The following is a 636-nucleotide window of genomic DNA, read 5'->3' as shown; positions in this document are numbered from 1 at the left end:
GTTCCCTCTCTTAAAAAAATTTAAAAAAAAAAAAAAAGAAATCAGCACATATTTGGTTGATGGTTTCCTCCCGGCCTGTTTATTTAATCTGACTGTATGATAGATGGCATCAGATAGTGGCTTTGTACACATTAGGCCATTCTGGATTTTTTTTTTTTAATGGATCAACAAACTCAGTGGGGAAAAGCTGCATAAATACAGTTCCGCCCCTTTAAACGAGTGGGGATGTTTTTGAGATGTATTACTATATTAGGTGACATGGAACTTTGCATCTCTCATACCATCACTGCAATGTTGGCCAATAGAAAGCTAAAGTCACCCAAAAACTGCCTAGTCCCTCCTTCCCTTCCCTTATGGTCTGCTCCTACCTGCTTCCAGTGCACAAGTCAAGGCTAGCGGGAATGCTATGTGCCCCCTCCGTGAGCCCACGCTCCACCACTGCTCCACCTTGGCTGCTCCTCACCTCCTTTTCCATGATCCTGGGCTCCGGCCGCTGCCCCTCTCTCCTCCGCAATGTTTCCTAGTCCTGTGACAACGACACCTTTCTCCGTCAAGGATATTTTGAACTTGGAACAGCATCAGAGCGGCCTGGCTTCCATGGAGCTCTCCTCGCTGTCCTCACCCTCCTGCACGTTG

The 636-nt window shown here is 47.0% G+C and overlaps 1 protein-coding gene across 1 annotated transcript; it reads left to right on the top strand.

The window, feature by feature from the left end:
- Window positions 1-513: 513 nt before the first annotated feature.
- On the top strand, window positions 514-628 carry LOC104471966 (homeobox protein Nkx-2.5-like; the record flags this gene model as incomplete). The annotated part of the gene is made up of 1 exon (XM_010087485.1): window positions 514-628. A coding segment is annotated over exon 1 (115 nt), but the record flags the coding sequence as incomplete, so codon positions are not given.
- Window positions 629-636: the final 8 nt, after the last annotated feature.

This window comes from Pterocles gutturalis, unplaced genomic scaffold (genome assembly GCF_000699245.1).
Source record: "Pterocles gutturalis isolate BGI_N339 unplaced genomic scaffold, ASM69924v1 scaffold14141, whole genome shotgun sequence".
Classification (NCBI taxonomy): domain Eukaryota; kingdom Metazoa; phylum Chordata; class Aves; order Pterocliformes; family Pteroclidae; genus Pterocles; species Pterocles gutturalis.
Note: the sequence above shows the minus strand (reverse complement) of the source record. Positions and strands in the feature narration are given on the sequence as shown.